Consider the following 24,049-nt stretch of genomic DNA (forward strand, 5'->3'; position numbering starts at 1 on the left):
CTCTCCCCCCCCCAGTCCATCTAAATCGCCTGTTTACAGCACAACCCTGACAACAGCAGGTAATCAGACTGTATGTACATATGTGGTGTAGAAAAACTTAGCATTGGAAAAATAGGGCAGTGGGGAAATTTCTGAGATTTTTTTCTACTGAAAGTTTTCCAGCCACATCGCTGAATGCTACTAGTAGAAGAAGAGACTGGATTTATACCCTGCCCTTCATTACCCAAAGGAGTCTCAGAGTGGCTTACAATCCCTTTCCCTTCCCCTCCCCACAATAGGTGGGGCTGAGAGAAAAGCTCTGAAAGAATTTATGACTGGCCCAAGGTCACAGCAGCAGCTGCATGTGAGGAAAGGGGAATCAAACCCGGTTCTCCCATATTAGAGTCCACGCTCCTAACCACTACACCAAACTGGCTCTCCAATCTTCTAGATTGCCATTTTATTTTAATGTTGCATACTAAAACAGCTACCTGTCTGGAATGACACACAGGAGCTTGTGGCACAAGGATTTACAGTGCAGTCCTGAATAGAGTTACATCCATCAAAGTCAAGGGATTTAGGAAGGTGTGACTATGTTTCCAGAGTCCAGTAGTACCTTCGAGACAAACAGGAGTTTCAGGATACCAGCTCTCAAGAGTCAAAGCTCCCTTTGTGAGACACAGTAGAGCAGAAGTGGAGATCTGTGTTTAGGATTGCACTGTTACTGTGGCATAAGATTGGCTCTTAATAATTCCTAAACTGATCTACTCAGAAATCCTACTCAGGTAGGATTTGGGTTTATTCCAATGAACGTTCTTAGGATTGCACTGCTGGTCAGTTGCAGTAAAAACAAACCAAAAAGAAAACACTCTGTTGGTAGCAAGGGCACCTGAAAGGCTCCCAAAATTTTATTCTGACATCTGCTTTTGTGGACCTCTTTCACCCACTTCTTCAGATGCAGTTTTGTTGCCTAAGATGTAATTGCTTTTATGAAAAGGTCTTTAAGTCCCTTGTAAACAAAATTGTGTGTGTACCATAAAATGGCCTGCATGCTTTTGAATTCTCCATAAACCTTCATCAGTAAAAAGAGTGGTAGAGAACATAATGGTTCAGACATGATAGAATAGTCCTTATGGAAGCAAAATTACATAGGAGTCCAGTAGAACCTTAAGGATTAATATATTTCAACATGAGCTTTTACTTCCTCAGATGCAAGGAATCTTATGTGTTCTTCAGATCCCTAAGGAAGCACATGCATTGTCTCAGTGTGTTTACTTGGGAGTAAGCCTCACTGAGCACAGGTTGCTGAGTTAAAGCTCTGTCAGTTTCAGTAATCTACCAATATGTTTTTGCAAAGGAGTCTTAAGGCTGCAGTTGTATGTGTGCTTACTTGAGAAGCAAGGCTATTGAATTTAGTGGGGTTTGCTTCCAATTAAACATGCATAGGATTGCATTGTAAACAGCAGTTAATCATGCTAAGCAGAGTTATAGCCTTCTAAATCTGTGGGTTTAAAATGGTGTAACTATAACTGGTTAGGATAGCACTGTAAATCCATGCAAAAGGATCTTAAGGCCACAGTCCTTCCTCTGTACTTACCACCAGAGAAGCATGTCCCACTTAATTCAATGGTGCTTACTTCCAAGTATAACTGCACAGCTGCAACACGTTTGCTTGTATAATATTCACAATTTATTTCTATAGTGCTTAAGAGTGTTCAAAGCTTTTCCCACATATAAGCTTGTATTCCTTACAGCTGACCTGGAAGGTAGGCTAGTATTACTATCACCTTAGTAATACTAAGCTGAATGAACATAAGAACATAAGAGAAGCCAATGCTGGATCAGGCCAATGGCCCACCCAGTCCAACACTCTGTCACACAGTGGCCAAAAATACCAGGTGCCATCAGGAGATTCAGCAGTGGGGCCTGGACACTAGAAGCCCTCCCACTGTTGCCCCCCCCCCAAGTGCATCACTTGCCCCAGACTGAGAGTTCCTATCTATGGCTAATAGCCACTGATGGACCTCTGCTCAATTGCTGTTGTTGTTCAGTCACACAGTCGAGTCCGACTCTTCGCAACCCCATGGATCACATCACACCAGGCCCTCCTGTTTTCCAACATGCTCTGGAGTTTGCTTAATTTCATGTTCGTTGCCTCGATAACACTGTCTAACCATCTCATCCTTTGCCGTCCCCTCCTTCTTTGACCTTCAGTCTTTCCCAGCATCAGGGTCTTCTCCAGTGAGTGTTCCCTTCTCATTTGGTGGTCTGCTCCATATGTTTATCTAATTTCCTCTTGAAGCTGTCCATGCTTGTAGCTGCCACCACCTCCTGTGGCAGTGAATTCCATGCGTTAATCACTCTTTGGGTGAAGAAGTATTTCTTTTTATCCGTTCTAACCCGACTGCTCAGCAATTTAATTGAGTGCCCACAAGTTCTTGTATTGTGAGAAAGGGAGAAAAGTACTTCTTTCTCTTCCTCCTCTATCCCATGCATAGTCTTATAAACCTTGATCATGTCACCTCTCAGCTGTTGTTTCTCCAAGCTAAAGAGCCCCAAGCGCTTTAACCTTTCTTCATAGGGAAAGTGTTCCAATCCTTTTATCATTTTAGGTCCCGGTCACACCGCAGGAAAAGCCGGGGTGGAAGTGCAGCTTTTTAGAGCCCGCAGCAAAAGAGAAGCACGGCAGTGGGCTCAGACAGATCCCCCGAGCCACCACGCATATGCTCCCTAGCGTGATCAAATGCGAGGGGGAAGCCACGGACAGGAGAGTGAGGCGAGTCAGCTGCACATGTGTGCACCTGCGCAGTTCGGCAGGGGGCCTCGCATGCTGCGGGAGACGGGCACGTGGGTGATCACATGGCCGCCTGTGCCTTGGATTTTCCAGTAGGTAGTAGTGTTTTACAGGGTTTTTTTACTCCACATCTTCGGCCGGAAGGGACGGGTTGGGGGCGGGTGTGCAACGCTTGCAAGATGTTGGCATCTGATCGCGCCAGTTTAATCCACCCTCAATCCCTTCGTTCTGCAGGGCAATTCCTCTTGTGTGACCGGAGCCATAGTTGCCCTTTTCTGCACTTTTCCCAGTGCTATAATATCCTTTTTGAGGTGTGGTGACCAGAACTGTACACAGTACTCCAAATGAGGTTGCACTATTGATTTATACAGGGGCATTATGGTACTGGCTGATTTGTTTTCAATTCCCTTCCTAATAATCCCCAGCATAGCATCGGCCTTTTTTATTGCAGTCGCACACTGTCTCCACACTTTCAGGGAGTTATCTACAATGACTCCAAGATCTCTCTCTTGGTCAGTCTCTGCCATCAACATGTATTTATAGTTAGGATTTTTGGCTCCAATGTGCATCACTTTGCACTTGGCCACATTGAACCCCATTTGCCATGTTGACGCCCACTTGCCCATCCTCGACATCCCTTTGGACAGATCCCTTTCATACACATTGGCTTCGGTCACATACACTAAATAATCCACTTTCAACCCACTTTCCAACTGGATTTTGCCAGTTCACACAGTAAAATCCAATTGGAAAGTGCACTGAATTAATTAATGACCAGCTAAACGTCCTATTGTTAACGGCCTTGCTTAGGTTTTGCAAACTGAAGGCTGTGGTTTCCTTTATTGAGTTAACCCATCTCAGGCTTTTATCTTTTCCTACTGCATTCAACTTTTGCTAGTGTTATTGTCTTTTCCAATTACTCTTCTTATTTGACCAAAGTATGATAGCCTCAGTTTGGTCATTTTAGCTTCTAGGGAGAGTTCAGGCTTGATTTGATCTAGAACATACATATTAACTCATGGTAACCCTTATAACAAGCCATGTAAGGTACTTGCTGAGTATTATCCCCTCCCTACATATACATAATAGCATATTATGTATATATACATATACATAATAGCACCTCTACATGCCTGGAAGAACAATATAGTTGATGGTACAATTGAGTTGCCATTGCCAACTCTGGATTTGAAAGTACTTGTAGATTTGAAGGTGGGGTTTGGGGAGGGGAGGGGAGGGAAGGTATAATGCCATCAAGTCCACTGTTCCCTCTAAGCTGAGTTAGGGTGAGCTAGCTCAGTTTTTTAGCCTCCGGCTCACACATTTTTGTTTTAGCTCAGGAAGGAGGGCTCCAGAGCAAACTAATTTATGCATTAGACAAATCATTCGCTCACAACTTTAATGCTAGTCGCTCATAAAGTAGAGTTTTTGCTCAGAAGACTCCACAGCTTAGAGGGAACATTGATCAAGTCCATCTTCCAAATTGGCCATTTTCTCCGAGACAATTGGAATAAATGTTTTAAATAAATAAGAAATAAATGATTCATGTAGTTTGGAGATCAGTCGTAATTCCGTGGGGGATCTCGAGCCCCCACCTGGAGGTTGGCAATATACACGAGTCTTCCCAGCCAGCCTACATTTTGGGCCTCTAATTCAGTTCCCGGGTTTTTCCCATCAGCCATTGCGCCGGGGCCTGGCAACATGACCTACATTCTCCGGGTCTTCCGTCACTTAAAATGGCGCCCGCATGTGGCCAAAGGGAGGCGATGGGGAAAGAAGCAGCGCCCTGGCCGGATGGTAGAATTGGAGAATTAAAAAAAATATATAGTTATGATTGATTTTTCCGCTTTTGTAGTAGGGAAAAACGAGACGAACGTTGAAGAATTTCGCTGAAAATCAAATTTTGTTCAAAAAAAGGCCAAAGAGAAAGTAACGTCTTTCCAGCCGTCGCGTGATGACGCCACACGTGACGCGTTTTTTCCCCGCCCCCTGGCCGCTTCGAGTTTCTAGCGTTTTGGTGTCTGCTGGGCCTTTCGCGCCAAGGGGATGTGAGGGGACGAGGAGAGAAGGTGGGCTTGGCGGGCGGCTGTCCTTCCGCCCATCTCGTGGCGGCTTATATGGCCTGTCTGGGGCGGGCGGGGGGTGGGAAGAGGAGCAGAGGGACGTCGCTCCGGGTTAGCAGGCTCGTTGCGGGGCGCGCTTCCGAAAGGGAGTGTGGTGCGGGGTTTGAGCGCACGCCTTCGCGTGGCGTGGTTACTGTCACAGGGGTATCCGAGCTTAGTCCCTGGCAGCAAAACTAAGATGGGGGGTTTTGTGTGCCGCCTTCAACGTCGCATCTGATTCTGCACTTGTTTTGTGTCGTTTTGGTCGGCCCGAATAAAAAGGGATCGTGTGGATTTTGCACTGGGGTTTTTGCTTAGCACAAACGGGGCTGCCTTACATCTGCATCTCCCTACCCCGTATCTGAGGAAGCGGGCTGAAGTCCCTGAAAAGGGTATGCCGGAGGAATACAACGTTAGTGTTCAGACTGTCACTTGACTCCATCTTATTTTTGCTATAGAACAAAATTCCACTCCAGAGGCACCTTTAAGACCAACAGAGTTTTATTCGAGGTATAAGCTTTCGTGTGCATGCACACGTCTTGAATAAAACTTTGTTGGTCTTAAAGGTGCCTCTGGACTCGAATTTTGTTCTGTTACTTCAGACCAACAGGACTACCCATCTGAATCGATTTTTGCTATGACAGACTAAAAGCAGTTATTCCCTTCTCAGGCCATTTAAGTCATTGAGTGTAGAAGGGCTTAACTATGCATAGGATTGCATTAGACAGCCACTCTGCTGGTATCGATTATGTCATCAGATGTGAACCTGTGAACAACTGCACTTCGAAGATTAAGAAGAACGAAGTTTGAGTCCCGTGGCACCTTTTTATCGATTATGTCATCAGACGTGAACCTGTGAACAACTACACTTCGAAGATTAAGAAGAATGATGTTTGAGTCCCGTGGCACCTTTAAGACCAGCAAAGTTTTATTCAAGGTATACCTTGAATAAAACTTTGTTGGTCTTAAAGGTGCCACTAGACTCCAGTTTTGTTCTGTTGCTTCAGATAAACATGGCTACCTACCTGAATCTATGTTCGAAGATTAACTTTGATTTATATCATGGTTGTTTATAGGCACATTGATTCATACAAGTAACAGCATGTTCGTTACAACCCTGGCACCGATGTTAAAACATAATAATCTGATTTCATTGAAGAGACAAAAGAAAGGGATAAATCTTACCATTTTATTAAGGTTTTTTTTTCCGTAAGAGAGAGAGGACTTTATAAGACTAACATGTTAAAGCTCATGTTGCTTGACTGAGGCTGGAAAAAATGGTCTTTTATGTATAAATGGAAGCCCTATTCTGAGATTCTTTCATTTTTTTCAGTTCTAGCAAAAAGAGACAATGTGTGGGTTGTCTCATCTACAAAATACAGAGAGTTAATTCTGTAAATGTTTATTTCCAGGATAATTCAAATTATGGAAGAAAACAATGTCACCTCCTTAGCTGATGAACAAAGTACAATCCCTTTTGTGAAAACAGAAATCACGACTGAGAAGGCAGCTAAGGAAGATGCTGGGAAAAGTTACAAAAAGAATACATCAGATACTTCTGACATGTACCGGTATATTAAAGATGACCTGTTTACATCGGAGATTTATAAAGTAGAAATTCAGAATCTTCCCAAATACATTGGTTTTAATGAAGTGAAGAAATTTCTCGCCAAGTATGGTCTTAACCCTCACAAGATAAAACTATTGGGGAAACAGACTTTTGCTTTCGTCACCTTCAAGAGTGAGGAGGAAAGAGACAAAGCCATGAAGGTCCTTCACGGAGTCCTGTGGAAGAACCGAAACTTGAGTGTCAAACTCGCAAAGCCAAAGGCTGATCCCATCATGAAGAAGAGAAGAAGGGAGGAGGAAGAGGAAGGGGGGGAGGTAAAAGAGCAGACAGCAGCAAAGTGCCCCTCTTTGGCAAAAGATGGCAGAGAGGAGCCAATTAGTAAGCAGATAGCAGATGTGGTGACTCCTTCGTGGAACGTACCATATGAGGAACAGCTGGCTAAGAAGCAGCAAGAATGTGAGCAAGTGCTGTTAAAATTGACACGGTAAGACTGTTTTTGGTTGTTTTAAGAATGGTTTGATTTGCCTTCACAAGACTTTTGAGATGTTGGCAAGCGGAGTCTGCAAGCTGCTAAGCCAACAGAGTCTGATTAAGGCTGCAATCCTAAAACCCGGAAGTCCTACTGATCTTGGTAGGGCTGACTTATAAGAAGACATGCTCAGCATCATACTGACTTAGCTTATCAGTAGAACAAAACCACCAGTTTCTGCCTTTGTAGCTAATGGCACTATCACACTGTTGCTGAACTGTGATCAAAGTGTGTTGGAACCTGTAGGGTTGCTAGCTGAAGAGGGATTGTGTGTAAGGGTGGGAGGTATCCTTTAAACTCAATGTTTCCAAATGTCTAGTTCAGGTGGAAAAGATAAGCAGGACAGCAAGAACTGGATCTCTCTTTCCTTCTCTCTCCCACCTGTTGATAGTACCTGTTCATCCACTCTTAGTGCTGGTGTTCAGACTTTGGTGCCATGTTTTCTTATATGAAACTGTATGTGAAGAGCTGGTGGCTACCAGAAGTGGCAGATGCAAGGGGAGGGCAGGGGACAGAGGCACTCCAGTTCACCAGGATGGGATCTGGACTTAATATATACCCTGTACTGGTGATGCATGTTGGTAGCATTGGGCCCCAGGATCCCAGATTCTCAAGAAAAGTCCAGGCGGGCCGCAGTAGTAAGGGAGTGGTCCTGTAACATCCTGTTACAAAGTTCACTATTAGACCGTATCAATGTTGCAGCATACCTTCATCAAAGAGAGAGATTGTTATAACCTCGTATTACCGATATAATGAACAAATGGGAGGGGAGTCTACTCTGGCCTGTTGCATGGGAATGGGGAAGTTGGGCTGACTCTTGCAAATATCAACTGAATGATTGCATGATGGGAAACTTTGTCATTCCTCTTTTGCCATTGTGCTGCTAGATTCCAATTCAGTAGCACCTTAGAGACGCATAAGGTTTGGGGAGTGTTAGCTTTTGAAAGTCAAAGCTCCCATCATCTGATACCAGAGCTTTGAGTCTCAAAAGCTTACACCCCAGAAAACTTGTTGGTCTCTATGGTGCTAGTGGATTGGAATCTAGCTGTTCTGCTGCAAATCGACACAACTACCCTCTGAAACTATCCAGTTGGTATTGTGCAGTTGATCTTTTTCCCAGTGGTTGATCCAGGTAGTCAGCCGTGTTGGTCTGAAGCAGTAGAACAAATTTAGAGTCCAGCGGCACCTTTAAGACCAACAGAGGTTTATTCAGGGTATGAGCTTTCTTGTGCAAGGCACACTTTTTCAAATACATTGGAATGTTAGCTGAGGATTTCGCCAGTGGTTATTTTGTCTGAAGTGTCTTTTCCCTCCTGTACATTCGTAAGCTTTATGACTGAGTGATAAAGGCTAACAAGTGGTATGCAAATATGTAATATAAACAAATACAACTCCCCCCCCCCCAGGGAAATTGGAAACAACAACAAAGCTCTGCTACCCTGGCTTTTCGTGCAGAAGGAGAAGTCCAATGGTCTGTGCTGTTGCCTGGAAGGGGTGAAAGCGTCACCATCACAGGTTGGGCATAAAATTGCTGTTTGAAATGTGATATTACATATAATAACAGTTTGATGAATTACAGGCATGGATTACTTCAAAGTATGCCTTGGTGGACGTATAGCAATTGAAACCTGTAATTATTGGATGGGCTCCTTTAATACGGTGACGTGTGTTGCTTTAGGAGTGACTATTGCATCATGTGGTTGATGAAGGACTTCTCTGGGGCTTAATCTAGAGAATCCCCACTTTCATTATTATGTTCATGTTGGTCAGGAGAAAAGAGAGTGTGTAACTGGGCCATCCAGAATAGAGTTACACCCTTCTAAATCCATTGAAGTCAATGAGATTAAAAGGGTGTAATTCTGTTTAGGATTACACTGTAGGGGTATGTGCTGTGCACTGAGCATCCCTGGTTGAGATCTCAGCTTGGCCAAGAACTTGGGAAGTGTTTTAAAAGCAAGATGTTTTTGGCCTCTTGTTAGTAACAAAGGGACAGTCATCTTTTAAAAGATCATTGTAAGGACTGTGAAGAGAAAGCATCTGAAATGCTCTGGATCTGTAGGAAAAAATCCTCTGTAAATTAAGACTGTGTGTTTGTATCTTGGTCTTGCAGAAATAAAGTAAAGGTAAAGGTTCCCTTGCTCGAAAGCCAGTCGAATCCGACTCTAGGGTTGCAGTGCTCATCTTCGTTTCAAAGCCGAAGAGCCAGCGCTGTCCGAAGATGTTTCCGTGGTCATGTGGCTGGCATGACTAAACACCAAGGCGCACAGAACGCTGTTACCTTCCCACCAAAGTGGTACCTATTTATCTACTTGCAATTTCTTGCTTTCGAACTGCTAGGTTGGCAGGAGCTGGAAGTAGAGACGGGAGCTCCTATTTAATGGCCTCCCTGTTCCTGTACTAATTGTGAGTGGCACTTCATGGCAAGGAAGACAAAACCAGAGAACCACAGCTCTAGTAACGATAGAGAAGAACAATGAAAGCTGTGTATATCTGCTAAATGATATTAACAAAATCAACAATGACAGTAAATATATTTTATATCATAAGATATCCAAAATCATAAACAGGTGCAAGAAGAGGCCCTCCAAACAGTGAGGTTAACAAAGTTTTCCGGATTACAAAGTCGTTTCGTAGTCTTCATCCAAACAGGACCATATATATCTTTTAGAGCTATCAAATAATACATAATTTGCATGAATTACAACGTGCAGTGTACCATATTAACAGTTTGTATTTATGTATTTTTAATAAATTTTAATAATAAATTATTCTGTGTTAAAGGCTTTTAATTCATTGTATTAAAAATCAAAGAATTCCTGCAGAATTCCATTTTTCATTTTTTGGATGTTGCATAATTCTATAAATAGTCACATGATCTACGAAAAAATATATTGTACTTCAGCTCTTTAAATACAGAAGCCCCTCTGCCCAGTTGCCACATTTGTCAAAGGCAACCAGATGAATGGTTTTAAACAGACAAACCTGAAAACATGCTAACAAAAAAGGCACAAGTGTGAAGTGAGGTAAAAAGTGCGTGGTGTTCAGCAAAGGTCCTATTCCAGGTCCTTGTGTCTTTGTGAAGCAGGTGGTGACTGGAAGGAGGAATCTTTCTGCTGCCGGGCTTCACTTCTGAAATGGACTTCCCAAAGAGGCCTGTTTGGTGCCCTCCATTCTGTCCTTCAGGCACAGAATAAAAGCTAGTCATTGTCTTTCTGAAGGCTGCTGTTCTTCCTTACTTGCTGCTAGTTCTCTGATGAACCTTCAGTGGTGTTATGTGGTTGAGGTTTTCTTCTTTTTTGTAAGCTACCATGAGTACTAAAGGTAATATTGTTTTATGTAAATAAAAATGAGGGCCATGCCTTCATTAGTCTCTAAGTATGGGTTTAATGCTATATTGTTGGCAGTGGACCCCAATTGTTTCCTGAACAGTGGCCACCAGACCGTTTTTCTTTGGCCCGTATGCAGGGCTGGTTCTCTTCCCGAGCAACTGAGGCAATCCTCTGAGCTGCTGGTTGTCCCCCAGGGGGTGATGACCTTGGAGAAGCAACGGGGGAGTATCTTTATCCTTTTTCTCCTCCCAGACCTGTGAAGCCGCCACCTGTGCCCAAAGTGAGCCCTTGAGATGCTGACATGACTCTGGGGTTGATTTTGGATAGCTACCATTTTTCCTCCCAGTGTTCAGTCCGAAAAGGTTGCATATTCTCAACTCCCCACAACCACTGTCGTGCACATCTCCTGGTAATCTCTTTAATACTGCTGAAAACTGAGGTTTTAAAAAAGTGAAACTCGCACCATTTGTACTAACCTCTCATTGTAAGGTTTTTAAAAAACAATTTCTTGGAATAGTTGGTCTGCCCATACAAATTGGTCCGGAGTAATAATAAAGACAGGAGGTTTTATGACAGACGTTTCAGGATGGAAGTGGCAAACCAAATTCTTGAGGAGTGCCCTAACCTTTCTCTTATGTTGTGTTTAGACTGAATATCGGAACAAGTGTGAATTTTTGATTGGCATAGGGCCCAACCAGGAAGATAAAAGCGTGGGCTTCCGCCTTGGCAAATACAAAGGCGGGACGTGTGCGGTCGTGGAGCCCTTTGAGACTGTTCACATTCCTGCGGTTGCCAAAAAGGTAGTGAAGGCTTTTCGGGATTACATAAGGTAAGGCTGAATAAGAAATCTCCTGTGTTGATACTTGACTAGCATTAGTGTTGGATTGTGAGATCACGCACTCCCACGGGACCCTTAGCTAGGGTTAATACAGATCGCAGTGTGTTCCTAATTTTAAAAGATCTGAAACCACTGATTTTAATCAGGTTATATTCCTGATAAGGAGCTGCGTCTCAACCAGTTCTCTTCTCCCCCACCCCTCTGCTTCAAAACTGATATAAAGAGAATTTGAATAACAGAAGCTGACAGGTAACTTTCCCCTGCTTTCTCCCCCTTCCCCCAGGATCCTTTGAAATGTAAAAAGGCTAAAAGAAATCTAAGTAGGACCCTTCCTATTAGGTACCAGTTTCTTAGCAAGGAAACTTTAGAACAGTGTGCAGTTAATCTGACAGTATATGGAGTCCTTCATTATCCGATGAATGTGAAAGACAGAAATTTGTGGCAAAGTGATTTTAAGAAATCACAATGAAAAAAGTCAAGATATTCATGTATACATCATAATCTGGAGATCATGATGTCTGGAAGCTTTTCTTGTCAAAGGCCAAGAAGAAATGTTTCTTGCTCATGCTCCGAACCTGTCTCCTTATAATGTTGCATCTTAGCAGAAATGTGTGTGGTATTACACAGCTGTGCATGTGTATTAAATTCAGGTCTGGTAACGGAGGCTTTGAACATTGCAGGTCTACACCTTATAACGTCTACAGCCCGGAAACCTATGACGGACACTGGAAACAGCTAACAGTTCGCACCAGCCGGAATGGTCACATCATGGCAATTGCTTATTTCAATCCTCAGGTACCGAGTAGGATTTTCGTAGTAAGGAACAGTCTTCATTGCAGGGTTATAATAAAGAATACAGTTCCAGAACTGTTCGTGGTTCAGTTGCTCTTGCTGGAGAGGTTTCAATGCTCTTGCAGCTACAATGTGAGACCTTCAGGGGCACAGTTTTCAAAGGGAGGGGTGCCCTGGGGTGCACAGAGGCTTGCCTTTAGGGGTGTGCTCTTAGGCACAAGTCTGCATATAGTGTTCCCCTTCACCACACTATGACAGCAACAGCTTCCAAGCCTGGAAGGAGGTCCAACCACTATCTCCCCCCCGCTTTTTATTTCTGGAATATCTAGAAACTTGATAAAGATGAGCTGATTGAACTACAAAGCTCTTTGGCAAAGTACTTCACAGAAGGCATGGGCAAGGACAGCGGAATCACTTCTCTGTATTTTGTGGAGGAAGGTCAGAGGTAAGTACTGTGTCTCACAGAGCATTCTCAGTGGCTGTAATGCATGGACAGCTGTAATGCATGGGGTATGTCTTCGTGCTGAGTTGCCTCTGAAGCCCTATACAACAGCAGCAATCCACCAGGTGGTCATCAAATACTGTAACTATTCAAAACACTACACAGCCATTTGTGAAATGAGTACCTTTAGGCCTATGAGGAATGTGACCCTTGCTGGATGTGACCAAAGGCCCACAGACTCTAGCAGGCTGTTTGTTAGTAGTAGGTTGCTAGATGCAAAAAATAAGTAAATTCAGCAACATCATAGTAGCAACTGTTGCTGCTCTTGGCAAATTTATTTCTAATGATGGAAATACACGTGTCTCACATATTTCCAGTGCAAACTTAGCTAGGTGTATCTTTTCTCTCTTCCTGCTTTGTTCCTGAAACTCCCTTTGAGTAGCCTGAGTCACTAGCAGAGCCAGCTCACAACCTGACTGTAAAAGGCTGTAGGACTGTCTGCTGAAAGCATAACCAGTGCATAGCTGAATGAAAGCTGGCATGGTACGGTCTCCCTTTTTTCCTTTTGCACATTCAGCCTGTGCGACCAAGAGCTCACTTCTGAAGAGCATTCAGAAACTACTAGCAGTCGAGAACGCATTAGAGAGTCTGACCAGAGGCGGTTCTTCAGACCAGATACCGGCTGGCTCCTAAGGAGTTGCACTTGTTACCAGTCTCTGTGCTCAGCTCAAACGGCTGGATTTGCTGTTTAAAGCCTTAAACGGTCTGAGCCCTGGATATCGGAAGGTATGCCTCCTGTTAACTGGAAGTTTGAGGCAGGTACTGGAAGTAGAATCTTTACTTTAGTAACACACTTGCCAGTCACACACTCTCAGCCTAAATTGCCTCACAGGGTTGTTGTGGGGATAAAATGGAGGAGAGGAGAATGATGTAAGCCCCTTTGGGTCCCCACCAATGTTCCCTCTAAGCTGTGGAGTCCTGTGAGCAAAAATTCTACTGAGTGAGCTACTGGCATTAAAGTTGTGAGCGAGCGATTTGGCTGCCACATAAATTAGTTTGCTCTGGAGCCATCCTTCCTGTGCTAAGACAAAAATGTGTGAGCCGGAGGCTAAAAAACTGTGAGCTAGCTCACACTAACTCAGCTTTGAGGGAACACTGGTCCCCACTGGGTTAGAAGGGCAGGGTATAAATGAGGTAAAATAATTTTTTTAAAAACTGGAGCTGCTTTCCACGAGACGGATGTATGGCCATCTTGCTTCTAGTGATGAATGGTCACTTTCAGAAAGCTTTTATCATCTAGACCAGAGGTCCCCAGCCTTTTGAGCTTGTTGGCACCTTTGACATTCTGATAGTGGGTGCAACCACAAAATGGCTGCGGCAGAAGGCGGAGCCAACCACAAAAGTGTCAGGGAGGTTATATATAAATCTTCAGCATTTCAGGTAGAAGCTCTGTTTAACAGGCTGCCTTTTAAAATTAACATATTATTTAAAATATTTTCTTGTGTGGACACGGCTTATCTTCAGTCATGCAGTGACTATCCTTATGCAGTGGTGGCAGCTGCTGCCAAAGCAATTTAAAAAAAAAATCTGTACAGCCAATCAGAAGCCCTGCTGGGCACCCCCCCCCCACCTGCTTTCTAAAAATGCTGGGGGGACAACGACACTGTGGTGCTCATGGTCACCAAGCTGAGGACTCCTTGTCTAGACTGCTGATTGTCTTTGGAGAAACTGGCTGCATAGTTTATCCCTCTTACTTTCACATTCATTTTTAGGCTTGTCAGATTTTATTGTTCGCCATACTGAATTTTAATTGGAAGTTGCTTTGGGAGTCCTGTTGTTGAATGAAAACCGGGATAAAAATCTGAGAGAGAAAAAATATTCCCCTAGGCTAGTAGCTAGAAACATGGGGGGAGGTGGGGACACACACTAAATATTACATGGCTTGGTAAGGTATTTTGGGTCAGTGTGAAGCAGCAGAAACCTAAAGGTAAGACATCTCATGTAAGCTGAGTGCTTGCCTACCCTCCCAGCAGTTTAGTGTTCACTAGGCAGGGGCAGGTATTCCTCCTTCCTGAGCAGGTAGAAGGCTGTCTTGTCTCCTTAAGCAAAAGGGCCAGAATGATCGTGGAGAAAGATTCAGAAATATTGCCAAGAAGGTCAGGCCATTCTGGCTACAAGCCTTAAGTTTGCCATGTGAGACCAACATCTGGTTACTTTGACTGGTATATGAGCTGCTTCTACTCTCAGCGAAAAGCTCGTTTTAATTATTGGATCAGACAATTAAAGGACATGCCGATTCACAGCTGTGCCTGCTTCAGCCCTGTGGAAATAAGCACTGCTGGAGCTGGCTTAACTCTGTGTTCTGCCCCCAGTAGATGCAGTGGAATCTATAGAACTATGGAACAAATGAGAGGGAATGCATTCTAGACATGTAGCAGATTTTTTGTACAGCTGTTCTATTTTATTTGGCTATCTGTGGTCCACCGTACAAATGCTATTAATAGGTTAAATGCGATTTTTTTCCCACCTTCCAGAAAGTCTCCTAATCGTGAAGATTTGCCCTTGGAGCACATTGCTGGCAACAAGTACATATATGAAGATCTTCTCGGGCTAAAGTTCCGGATTTCGCCTCATGCCTTTTTCCAAGTAAATAATAATGCTTTGTAGCTTTGTTTATTAGCAACTGTGAGCTTCTCAGCTGCAAGAGACCATGCAAATGGGGGAGCACTGCTGCATTCTGCTCTCATGCCCCCCAAAAGAAAGATGCAAAGAGTGTCCAAGTTCAGGAGGAAGCCTCTGGAGCGTAGTGAGTCAAGAGTGGATGTAGGTACACAGTACAGATTGACTTCTGAACACAAGTTTAAGGAAGCATTTTTAACATGGTGCTCCCAAGTAGCTGAAGTTGTGATAGTGTACTCAGAATGGCTAGGGCTGAAAGATGGACAGAAACATCCCATAGAAGTGAAGAGGTGTGAGCCTGTTCTTTTATGCCACCCAGATCTCTCACAGTGTCCTTGAAATGTTCTTTTATGCCACCCAGATCTCTCACAGTGTCCTTGAAATGTATCGTTATATATTGGCCAGACTAGTTTGTTTGCAGCGTATCTGGAGTTAGAGGTATCCAGCGATATTGCTTGTGATACGAGTGTGTTTGGGAGGGATCATATTTTTAAATCTTTTGTACATATGAGTTGTATGTATTGTTTTTTTAGTAATCTTTATTCTCCATCATAGTTCTGGACAGATTGTAGCATGAAAGGGCCATTTTTATTTTAAAACATGATTTTTTTAAAGTTCTGATTTGCTTGAGCCCTGACTGTGTGTGTGTATTGGGAACACATAGATAAATACACAGGCTGCTGAGGTTCTCTACTCTACTATTCATGATTGGGCCCAAGTCAGCCAGGATACTACAGTGCTCGATGTCTGCTGTGGAACAGGATCTATTGGCATTTCCCTTGCCAAGGTGAGTCAAATGCAGGTGACGGTAGTTCAGAAAACGCACTGGATGTTTCCAATATACATTAAAAGGGGTTCCAGACTCAACACTTGTTTAGATTTTTCTCCCAATTTCCTGATGTGACACTTGAAGGGGGTGGTGATAATTACGTCTCTTAAAGGAATGTAGTCTTAAATCTTTCTTCCCCAAGAGGCTATGATAATATCAGTAGGAAAGGAGTCTGGCTGTATTGAGAAGATATGGTTTGAGAAGGTGGTTTTAGTTTTGAAAAATGCCAAACTTCCATGTTGGCTCTCAACTGTTTAAGGGATGGCATGGCTTCTAACTGAATGATTATCGCTTGAAGTTTGCCTGTGAACTGGCCCTTGAACGCACTCGCACTTTTTTTTTTTGCACATCTTGGGTCAAAGTAAATGCAAGAGAACAGCTAATCGCTCTTTCTTACTTGTATTCTTCTAGTTTTCTGGGAAACAGCCTCTTCTTTTTCTGTGGCTTAGTGCAGAAAGACATCTTTTCCCCTTACAATCCAAAGAATTATTGCACCGGCTGATTATTTAACTACGGTGTGTGTGTTTCCAATTCATTGCAAAGCAAAAACCCCTCTAGGAAGAAGTTGTTGGTTTCCATTCTGTCTCCTAGAGTTACGGCATCCAAACAGCTTGCCTAGTGAAACTCCTGCAGGTTGACATTTTAAGGAGCCACTGCACAAATTGGATTGTGATTTGCCGTCCTCACTAAAAAGCTGCAAGACAAAGAAGAGTTGAGGTTGGGATCCCAGGCCATTGCAGTGTCAATGACCACCTTTGCCGTCTGCTTGCATCGTTCACCAGCTGTTAAAACTGCACATTATTTCTTTGCTTCTAACAGAAAGTGAAGAAGGTGATCGGGATTGAGCTTTGTCAAGAAGCTGTGGAAGACGCCCGGGCGAATGCTGAACTTAATGGTTGGTAAAAGAAAACATTCATCATGCTGATCTCTCAGACTTCAGTCAAAGGACAGATTTTAGGGTGTTAACAATTAACTTACGAAATAAGGACTCCCTTCAGTCCCAGCCTTGGAAATCTTGAGGTGTGTTTTCCTAGGGCAGTGATCTTTAATCCATTAAATTGTTTGGCAGTAAAAGTTTGATTGTTTGTTACAAAATCTGTAGCTAGCAGGCTATTTAAGAGATGTGTCTCCTTTCACATAAAGCAGTACCTCTTTTTCTGTGGGGATGGCACACAGATACCTTTGTCTAAGAACAACAACAAAACGTTTAAAAGTATATCATGTGAAAACCTTGCAGCATTACAGTTTGGAAGCACAGTGACCTGATGATCTAACATTTAAGGAGGCTTTAAGGCTAGGATTGTAGCAGGGCTGAAGTGTCTGCTACTAATGTTTTTATATGAATCTCTTGAGCCAGATCAAAATCATTTACTTTTAAAACACTGTCAATTCACATGATTCTTTCTATACTGCTGTGGGTTTTGCTGCCACTTGGAGAGTTGTTCATAGGAATGTTGAGGTGGTATCCCTGGTACCAGGGTGCAAAATGCCAATTTGTGCAGACTCTTCCCTATAGTGTCTTTGTGCATGTGCCTGGTTGTGTGTTAAGCTGCCAGGCTAAAAGTTGTGTGTCCCATGTGCAAGGAGGATTATGAACACTGAATCCTAAATGCAGTTTGAAGCGCTTTCTCTTCATCCATATGTACATATGCTGCAACATGAATACAGGTGAACTCTAGCAACTACTTGTATGCAACGAGAGGCCCAGGTTTTGTGTTTATTTTGAAGCAGGGTTCTGGTTTTTATGGAGTCAAAAGACGTTTGGAAATCTAAAGGCTTGATTTGACTTGTCTCTTTGTTAACAAAAGCCCCACGTCGTGTGCACCATCGAGAACTGTGAAACAGAGTTGGAAGCTAGCACCATTTAGAATTGGTAGGAGCCTTGCCATCGAATGGCAGTTGTCTTGAAGATACATGATTAGCTGCTACCAGTGAAGGTCTGAGCCTGTAAAGCTGCCTGAAAACCCAATTTAAATTCTAAGCTGCTTCAGGGAAGCAGGTTACAAGCACTTGATTAAATGCGATGGATTGCACCCGAGAGTCTATAAACCAGTGTTTTCCCTCAGTGCCTGAAGGCAATTATCTTGGAACTGCACCTGCTTTTGTAATACTTTCATATTGAGGAAAACACAGCGCGTTGCCTTTCTTTGATGCAAGGTAGTGTTTATATGGTTCTCAGGTCAAAGCTCTGATCAGACCAAGACTAGCTTAGCTTCAGTGAAGGCCGCTGCAGTGCACAGTTAAGACCTGTGCAACTTCAGGGGCCACAGCCATGGTTTTGACGGGGCTGTCAGTGCTTGTGCCTTCGGAAGCTGAATCTTCAGTGAGTCTGCAGATTGTCCTGCAAAGTATGTATTCTGTGACTTGTTGAATATAATTAATACCTGTTTTTGCGGGGCCAATGAAAAGAGTACCGTTCCAGGCAACAAAGTATTTCAAAGAAAGCCTTCTCAGTATCCTTCCATCCAGTACCTACAGCAGGGGTGTCGAACTCATTTTGTTATGGGGCCCGGATCTGACATAAATGAGACCTTGTTGGACCGGGCCATGTGTGTCATAAAATATAATGCCAGGTAGCAGAGATATAAACTTTATAAAGGACACAAACACAAAGGGTTGTTTTTTTGCTTAAAACATTAGCTCTGTAAGCTGCAAACCTACTTTTGATTTGTTGACATTCCCCACAGAAATCTCATGCTCGGAGTTCTGAGTCTAGGACCCAGGTTAAAATATGAAATGGCTGAGTGATTAAGAGAGTCTGGCGACGCAAGCTATGATGCAGCAGAACTGGAGCCAGGAGATGGTCAGTTCCGCTGAGGGCCTGATGGAAACCCTCCGGGGGCCTGATTTGGCCCCCAGGCCACATGTTTGACACCCCTGACCTACAGTGTAAAGCTGGGCTGATTTGCAACAGGGTATCAAATGGTAGCTTAGAGAAAGAACCATCTGCAACTGATGGTGCTTCCTTGTTTATGCAGAAGGATAAGTAGAAATATTTTTCCTCCCATTCAGAACTGAATAATGTTGAATTGCACAGCGGAAAGGCTGAAGATCTCGTTCCTTACCTACAGATTGCAATTGACTTAGTGGTGACCCGTCATGGGGTTTTCCAGGCGAGAGACCAACAGAGGTGGTTTGCCATTGCCTGCCTCTGTGTAGCAATGCTGGAGTTCCTTGGTAGTCCCCCATCCAAGTTCTAACCAGGGCTGACCCTGCTTAGCTCCTGAGATCTGACAAAATTGGGCCATCCTGAGCCATCCAGGTTAGGGGCCACTTCACACTGTAGTGGAAAGGACACCCCCCGCCACCACTTTGTTTGGCCTGGAAAGACTGGATGGCTTCAAAGTGTACAGCTGAACTTTGCTAGCCAAACACAAGAGGGCAAACAACCTTAAGTTTACTAATTAAAAGGGGTGGTGACCTGAAAACAATAGAACTGCTTGTATGCCACCTGCTCACATCCCCACCCTCCTCTGCATTGGCTAATGTTGACCACAGGTGGCTAGTATGGTAGCTTGCAATGATCAGTTTTGATTATTCTGTTGAGACGGTTGGATGAAACATAGAAGCATACAGCTGGAAGAGACCCAAAGTGTCACCTAGTCCAACCCCTTGCACAGTGCAGGAAATTCACAGCTACCTCCCACACACACACACCACCACAGTAATCCCTGCTCTATGCCCAAAGGGCATAGTGTGAGAAAACATGTTTAAAGCAGTGTGATAGATTGGAGTGGCTTAATTCAGACACAGCTGTAGCAATTAAACAATCTAATTGCAGTTTTTGTTCAAATACCATTTTCTAGATTCCAAAGTAATTCTTGCAATCCGAAAAGCTGAACACTTGAAAAAGCTCATCTACGTGTCCTGCAATCCTCGAGCTGCCATGAACAACTTTGTGGAGTAAGTATACAATGGGGTTGAATTTCCATCGAATTCCACTGTTCTACCCCCAGACTTAATATGGGGTTATAGTGTCTCAACCAATCCCAGAAGACTGTCAAGATTAACTGTTTAAGTGGCAGTTGAGTCTTCTGGGTTAGCAGCAAGAGGCTTTTGAAGGAGCATGAGAAGAAAGGCCAAAAAAATAATACACAAATTGTAGTAGTGAAGCACTAATACTCTTTGTTTTCCCTGGTAGCCTTTGTCGAGCACCTTCAAATCGTGTCAAGGGAAGCCCTTTCCGTCCTGTCAGAGCAGTGGCTGTGGACCTCTTCCCTCAAACGATGCACTGTGAACTGCTACTTTACTTTGAACGAATAGAACATTCCAGTGAGAAACCACCTGAAGCATTAGTAGACTCTGCTGAAATTCCAGCTATGAAACCAGAAGCAGGAGCTTCCATGGAAGAGGACAATACTGACTTACCTGGAAAGCACACAGCGGAAGAATCTTCCAGCTAATGAGGGGGGGGAAAGGCTTGCTAGTTTGCATGATTACCTATTTTCCTTCTATAACGCTTTGCCATCTTCCTTCAAATATGTTGCCTCTCTGAGGAAAAACTGAACAAGTATTTAATCTGTGGAGCTTTGAGATGATGGCTATGCTGTACTGGAGAGGAGACTTCTTTTCTTGAAGGGATCTTGGCAGAGGATCAAGTCTATCAGCCCATATGGATATCTGTATATGTTTACTGATACCCGGGCAGGGCATTTGCCAAAGTGATTTTTATTTTTGAATGTTAGGAGTGTGCCAAATCCAAAGGATCACTGAGAAAACCGGCAATTTGGAGCAAGACTCTTGGAAAACATCTGGCAAATAAATACACTACTCACCCAATGTGCCTGTTGTGTTTTCTAAGTCTTAGAACAATCAATTTAAACTTCCCCAACCTTGTTTTGAGCTGTGCAGGATCAAACAAAGAGCACAAAATTCTTTCCCCACAATGAAGTGGGGCTTGTTTTTCAAGTGGGACTGTAATCTAGATGGGAGGGAATACTGTAGTATTCTTTCCCCACAATGAAGGGGGGCTGTAATCTAGATGGGAGGGAATACTGTAGAAATTGTGTGTGGGGAGGGTGGCCTTTCTACAGTTGGTCTGGCTGTCCCAGTTAGCCACCAATACACACGGTTGGTTTTAGGTCAAAAGGTAAAGATGAAATTACCACTTGAAATGTTATCTGCCGGGGTCCTCAGGTCATCTCATATTCAATGGGTACTTTACAAACTTGCCACCCCCATCCACCTGCCTCAAAGACCACAAAAAGTCTTTTGCAGCTCTCATGGCAGGAAAACTGGATTTCTAAGCTTAAGTTTGCTACTGCCCAATACAGTTAAAAGCTGTTATTCAACATTTGATTATCCTCCTCATTCACCATAGTTCTGTGCCTTTCCAGCTCAATTTGTCTGGGCTTTTGCCAGCTTTTGCTGAGCACTGGCATCAAGTCATCCTCTGCTGTCTCCTCCTCTCTTGGCCTGCCAGAAATCAGATCGTGTCTCCCTGCGATGCTCGGTGGTATGGGGTGTGTGTGTCCTGCCAGATCCAGTGTTCCTGATTGACTGGGAACTCCCATCCCCCATGAATGCTGGACAACAAAGTCTTTACTGTAAATCAGGTACTTATAAATGTTCTAGGGAAATGTAAGGTGACACAGTGTTCGTTACTTTTTTAAAAAAGACCTTTAATACCATTCAAGAAACACATGTGTAATATCAAACTTTATTGCTCAAAACTAATGGTTTTTTTTCCAAACACCACATGTACTCAAAAGACCTAGAACAGGCTTAATGAGAGGCTTTATAGTTGTACCAACTGAGCACTGGCATCAAGCAATTGCACTCAACATACAATTCGTACAGCAACCAGTAACATGGAGTTGGTCACATTCCTTTAAAAAAAATTACAATACTGCAGTTGATCACTAAAGTTGTTCCAAATGGCACAGGACTAATTTGGAACTGTTCCCATACAAGCTTTAGGTAGCTATTAATTCCTGGGATTCTTACCAAAAGCCAAGAATTGGACTAGCATGAGGTGTCATGTCTAGAAAGAAAGGCTTTGCGAGTGTGACCACAAAATCTGCAAGAGTCAGAATAGAATAGGACTGTTTATGCATATTTCAAGACTGGTTTCCAGTAGCTGAGGGCCTGACAAGTTCAAATGTAATGTTCGGCTGAGCTACTGCTTATTTAAATAGGTAGCATCTGGATTTGCCTGCTTTAATAACTTCCTATCATCTGTCTTTAAACATTCAGAAAAGTACCATCCTTCAAGTCAACATCACACCTGTCAAGAACGCAAGTCAAAGCAAAAACCTATTCCCATCCACGAGAAACAGTGATCTTACAAGAGGGAAGAGGGAACAGGGCTGAAAGTAGTTCCTTTTAGGTATTCAAGATTAATTAGAAAAATCACACACATTACAAGAGATACATACTTTTCTCAGATATGTCTTGAATCACACTGCATAAGTATTCATGCAGAAGCGAAAGTTAATGCAACCATCTACCCTCTATCGTAGCAGCTTGTGCTTATGTGCAAATGCAAGACAGTTACACTTCAAACAATAGTAAACATCAGAGTACAGGAATACTTCACAGTGACGACAGCAGTTACATTGTTCCAGGAGTTATTGCGCTTTATCTGAACATCTTGCCCAAAGAGGCTGCAGCACATCAAGTAAATACCCTTGGTTGTAAAAGAATGCATAATCGGTACGAGCCTTTGGTTCACATTGACATGTCTGATGTTTTAATGGCAGCGGTCACCTTTGCAGGGAGTCAGATATGGGCAGACTGAGGTAAGACTAAAGCAAGATGGTCAATGTGGCAAAACCCTTAAAAATAGTATTTCTAGAATGAGGCATCCATGGAAAATATGCAGGCAAACTGCCAAACATTCCAAATATTCAAAGGGGATGGTTGGGGAAAGCACTGTCCAAAAAGTTTCCCCCCCCAAGCCAGACATGATGCAAATTATGTAAAAACCTTACTTTTTAGTGCTGCATTGGTGTGGTACACATTTCAGAAAAGCAACCAACAGAGGCAGTGTTTGCATTCTGTCACCTGACCTGCCACTGCACCTCAGAAGAGATGCCAAATAAAGATGGTACAAAAAGGAACCAACTTCTTTGCTGGGGAGTGAAAGTATATTGTATATGCCAACACTGGAGTAGAGAGCATTGGGATGGAATCACAACTGCCACAGTCAACTGGTAAGACTTCCACTGGGGATCTTGGAAGTGATCTGCTTACTGTGGCCCAGGATGCGTTCCAGAAGTTTGAACAGATGTTCACTAGCATTGTATTATATGCAAAGGTTTCTAAATCTACACGTAGCCTACCAAGGCCATCCTATTTTCTTTTATCGACACTGGTGGCACGAAGACACGATCAGGTGAATCCCAAAAAGCCATTTCACAGGTGCAGAACGCATAATCATTTACGTGAGGAAAATTTTTTCCTGGAGTTGAACAGCAGCCTTCATGGAAAAGAGTTGTTGGGCTGAGTTTTATACGCTCCACTCGAGTTCTCTAGCAAATGGGCTAGACGTCCAATTAAAATATTTGCAGAGTTCAGTCAGTAGTAGACTATTGAAATTCTTATACCACCACCAGCTACTAATCAAAGCTTGCCTTCCAGACCAGAAAGCAACAAGAGAAGCTCAAAAGGCTCCTAGGCCTCGTGTACCTTTCTTTAAGAAGCTGGTGGCAATAATTTCATGCAAGAAGCAGGATTCAGCCGGGGCCTACTGGAGGCCTTAGGCAAAATTCCTCCAGGTCACCATTTTCTTTCTGCACTGCTTTCCTTATGTGTTGCTGCAAGGAGAATCTGAAAACAGGACCCTTTCAGAATAGATGTTCCCCTCTCACACACTTATTTGCCTATTGCCAATTAGAGACTGCTTTAGGAAGTGATTTAGAAAAATGGGCTGAAAGCAGCAGCATGGAAGTAGATGCCTCTCCTCCCCTCCCTTCTAGCCTCTATGGAGTGCAAAAGTGAGCACAGGAGGTATTTCTAGGATAAACCCTTGGATTGTATAGCCTGCCCCTTTACAGGTTATGTAACCAAGTACCTACACAGCTTAAGAAAGGTGTATACAAGACAAAATTTGCATATTCGTGTTCTTTATTTCATCTTAATACAACTTGTTTAGAAAGTCTTTTGTTCTCTCTGATGTATCCCAAATTTACATTCTAATTGTTTCCACAGCAGAAGTTACTCTGC

At 43.3% G+C, this 24,049-nt stretch overlaps 1 protein-coding gene across 1 annotated transcript; it reads left to right on the forward strand.

The window, feature by feature from the left end:
• The first annotated feature begins 4,592 nt into the window (after window positions 1–4,592).
• Window positions 4,593–20,656, forward strand: TRMT2A (tRNA methyltransferase 2 homolog A). Its single transcript, XM_015423790.1, has 12 exons — window positions 4,593–4,842; window positions 6,288–6,929; window positions 8,381–8,489; window positions 10,951–11,132; window positions 11,822–11,936; window positions 12,263–12,378; window positions 14,910–15,021; window positions 15,719–15,841; window positions 16,703–16,778; window positions 18,896–19,036; window positions 19,690–19,786; window positions 20,025–20,656. The coding sequence occupies exons 2-12, from the start codon at window positions 6,301–6,303 to the stop codon at window positions 20,284–20,286; spliced, it is 1,962 nt and encodes a 653-aa protein (XP_015279276.1). The 5' UTR covers window positions 4,593–4,842; window positions 6,288–6,300; the 3' UTR covers window positions 20,287–20,656.
• The last annotated feature ends 3,393 nt before the right edge of the window (window positions 20,657–24,049 follow it).

Source organism: Gekko japonicus, unplaced genomic scaffold (assembly GCF_001447785.1).
Source record: "Gekko japonicus isolate JY-2015 unplaced genomic scaffold, Gekko_japonicus_V1.1 scaffold137, whole genome shotgun sequence".
Classification (NCBI taxonomy): domain Eukaryota; kingdom Metazoa; phylum Chordata; class Lepidosauria; order Squamata; family Gekkonidae; genus Gekko; species Gekko japonicus.

Bases quoted from the DNA above. Each gene is read 5' to 3' on its own strand.
- TRMT2A (XM_015423790.1), top strand. From the start codon at position 6,301: ATGGAAGAAAACAATGTCACCTCCTTAGCTGATGAACAAAGTACAATC. The intron at 6,930-8,380 runs GTAAGACTGTTT...CCCCCCCCCCAG, and splicing joins GTGCTGTTAAAATTGACACG to GGAAATTGGAAACAACAACA. The intron at 11,937-12,262 runs GTACCGAGTAGG...TGGAATATCTAG, and splicing joins TTGCTTATTTCAATCCTCAG to AAACTTGATAAAGATGAGCT.